Below are 3,583 nucleotides of genomic sequence, written 5' to 3'. Positions count from 1 at the left end.
ACCCACGACCCGAACCCACTCGACGGGGCCCGTTTCCCGGTCCTTACGGGTAATCACATAACACGTTAAGTTTTTAAAATTAAAAAAATATAGCAATATCATGCTCAAATTAAAGAGCATAAAATGCTCGTTTTTATGGAGTATTGTTTTTTGAAAAAATATTAACGTGGAAAAAGTTATAGCCGTTTAAAAGTCGTAGGGGTAGTTAATTTAAAATAAGGGGGTAGATGTGGAAATATTATATATATTAACAAAATGTGATTAAAATTAAAGGACTATACTTGTAACTATTTTTGAATCAATAATTGTTTGTTATCCGAGATTGAAAAGTCCATACTACCCCTAAAATCTCATAAATTTATGCATAGTGTATTGTAAATTATGCATAATTGATTGAACTCTTCAAATTTAATATCTCTCTCACTCCTTGTATAGAGATAGAGATAGAGCCGTTAGAATTAAACCCAGTGTTGCAAAGGATTTATTATACGCACCAGTGCTGTAAATGGTCTGCTTGAGTTCTGTTCTTCGAAACTGCAATCCTCGCACTGTATTCACTCACGCTAGACAAACCCATGTACAAATACTCATTCACGGCCTGACTCACGATGTCACGCTTCAAACAGATCTTTTACTCGCCTATTCTAGAGGCTTACTGCTAAACGCCCGCCAGGTGTTCGACAGAATGCCTCAACGAAACATGCACTCTTGGAACATCATGATATCAGCCTACGTTCAGAACTCTATGTACCATGAAGCTGTTAATGTTTTTTATGAGTTCTTGGACTCGGGTATGACACCGGACCACTACTCGTTTCCTCAGTTGCTGAAGGCGTGTGCGGGAATTAATGATGTTTCACTTGGTGTAATGTTGCATGGCACGGTTATTAAACTTGGTTTTGGTAGTCACATTGTGGTCGGTAGCTCGGTTTTGGATTTTTATTCAAAGTGTGGGAAATTAAATGATGCGAGAACGGTTTTTGAGGGCTTGTCGTGGAAAGATTCGGTTGTGTGGAATTCAATGATTTTGGGTTTTTCAAAAGCCGGTTTGCATCTGGAGGCTTTGAGTTGTTTTAGAAATATGCTTGGAAACAAAACCAAGATTGACTCGATGACAATCCCGACCCTTCTGAATGTATGCGGAAAGCTAGGAGATTTTACAAAAGGAAAAGAGATTCACGGGCAGGTGTTAAAAAACACAGTGTTATATAACGATATCGCTATTAATAATTCACTTATTGATATGTATTCAAAGTGTGGGTGCTTGTGTGACGCCAAAAGGATATTTTGCAGCATGAAAAGTCTAAACTTGGTGACGTGGACGACAATGATATCCTGCTTTGGAGTCCATGGTAAGGGAGATGAAGCTCTAAATTTGTTTAAGAAAATGAAAGAGTCGGGATTCAAACCGAACATTGTCACACTAACAGCAATCTTAGCTAGTTGCAGCCACTCGGGCTTTGTAAATGAAGGCAAAAATATTTTCAACTCAATAAGATCTTCTTACGGTTTTGAACCCAGTGTGGAGCACTACGCGTGTTTGGTGGATCTTTTGAGTCGTGTTGGATGCTTTGAAGACGCGCTAGAGTTGATCAATAGTATGAAAAAGGTCAAAATAGCTCCACCGGCTAGTTTATGGGGTGCTCTTCTTGCGGGCTCTTTGGTGCATAGGAATATTGAGACGGGTGAAATGGCAGCCCGTCATCTGTTTGAAGTGGAACCTGAAAATGCTAGTAATTATATTGCATTGTGTAGTATATATGATTCCCGAGGCATGTGGAAGGATGCTTCTCGTGTTAGGTTGAAAATTAGAAGGTTGAGGTTGGATAAAACTCCCGGTTGTAGTTGGATTACAATCGGGGGAGAAGTTCACACATTTTATCAAGGGAACTTGAGTTTTTCTCTTGGTGAAACGACTCGTGAAGTGCTTGAATGGATTATTAGAACACCACTTTGGGTACATTCAGAAATACAATCATCTTTGTTGTAAATTAATCGGTTCGTATTATTTAAGCATTGGAAATTTGTTTGTTTGACCTCAAAGGTCAATGGAGGTAATGTGATAATTCTGATCTCAGTTTTGACTTGTTTTTAGGTATAACATTGTGACTCGAACTACGAAATTCACGTGTTTGGGTTTGTTATAATGGGATTCTGGTCTGTTTTGGGTCGAACTTGCGAACCTGTTTAGCTAGACGGGTCATCTTCGTGTCTACAAGGCAGGTTCATGGGTTGACCTGTTTAACCCATTTATTTTTTTATTTTATTTTGAAAATTGTGTTTTATGTAATAAATTAAATCGGTTGGTTATGTTATGCCAAAACTTAAAACTATAATAGAAATTGGCAGAAGATTTTATAATTATAAAGTAATTTTTTATATGCATTTTTTTTGTAAAATGTAAATCTAAAGTATTAATATGTGAAACTATAAAACATAAATAAACTCTCGGCCAAATGTGTCGTGTTTGCCTCAACCTGCGAATATGTGTGACGTGTTCACGTTCACTTGTCTGACACAGTTTTGGGTCCAGGTCATGTGTCAGGTTTGTGTTAAATATTTGGGTTTTTGTTGGGCTGGACCCACCAAGCCGTGACCCATGCAGCACCCCTAAATTAATTGAATCTGTTAAAAAAACATTTACTGGGATTCAAATCTTTTAATTTTGGTCGGTTGTATTGTACCATTCGCATAATAAACAGAATCCTTGTGGCTTATATGAAACTTGAGGCAGTTACTAACAGGAAATTGCTGACTATTTTTTATGCGTTTTAATAATTTCATTGCATGAAACTAGAGATGTTTTTAAATATAGTTTTGTATGTCTAGCCAGTGAACCTTTTAAGGGTAATATGGTCTTTTTGTCTTTTAAAAACAAAATATACTAAAGTTGATTGCTATTATCTAAAGGCTTTTAATAACTTTACCCTTGTAGTAGTTGTAGCCTTGTTATAACATTTCAACCTGAATCATTGTGGTTGACAGTTTAGTTAGGTGCTGTTTGTTTTTGAAAACAAAAATTGTCTGCAATCTGATTTCATCTGATTTGATGTTTGCAACTGAAGATATGGTTTGAAGGTCTGCAATCTGAAAATGTAATACTGTTTATTTTATAAATTGAAAATCGTCTACATAAGATGAAAATTAGTTACCTATCATATATATTACAGTAGATAAAAGTCATTTAACGTTTGTAGACTGCTAAAATAATTGGTAGTGGTGTACGAACTATAGAAGTGGGTGGTGGTAGACGATTGTGGTAAGCGGTGAACGGTGGGTGGTGTACGTGATGGACGGTTGTGGTGGACGGTAATGGTGGCCGACAATGGGTGGTGGTGGTGATGAACGGTGGTGGTGGTTGGTGGATGGTTGTGGCGGGTGGTGGTGGTGGTGGATGGTTGTGGCGGGTGGTGTTGGCAACGGACGGTGGGTGGTGGTGGTGGATGGCGGTGGCGGGTGGTGGTGGCGACGGACGGTGGGTGGTGGTGGTGGATGGCGGTGGCGGGTGGTGGTGGCGACAGACGGTGGGTGGTGGTGGTGATGGACGGTGGTGGTGGCAGACGGTGGGTGGTGGTGGTGGAAG

The 3,583-nt window shown here is 39.1% G+C and overlaps 1 protein-coding gene across 1 annotated transcript; it reads left to right on the top strand.

The window, feature by feature from the left end:
• The first annotated feature begins 505 nt into the window (after positions 1–505).
• LOC143621699 (pentatricopeptide repeat-containing protein At5g04780, mitochondrial-like) lies at positions 506–1,990 on the top strand. The gene has a single exon (XM_077093042.1). The coding sequence runs from the start codon at positions 506–508 to the stop codon at positions 1,988–1,990; it is 1,485 nt and encodes a 494-aa protein (XP_076949157.1).
• Positions 1,991–3,583: the final 1,593 nt, after the last annotated feature.

The sequence above is a fragment of the Bidens hawaiensis genome, unplaced genomic scaffold (genome assembly GCF_021521415.1).
Source record: "Bidens hawaiensis isolate Kalapana, Puna unplaced genomic scaffold, B.hawaiensis_p1.1 tig00002935_1, whole genome shotgun sequence".
Classification (NCBI taxonomy): Eukaryota; Viridiplantae; Streptophyta; class Magnoliopsida; order Asterales; family Asteraceae; genus Bidens; species Bidens hawaiensis.
The sequence above is the reverse complement of the archived record's forward strand: the minus strand, read 5'-3'. Positions and strand labels throughout refer to the sequence as shown.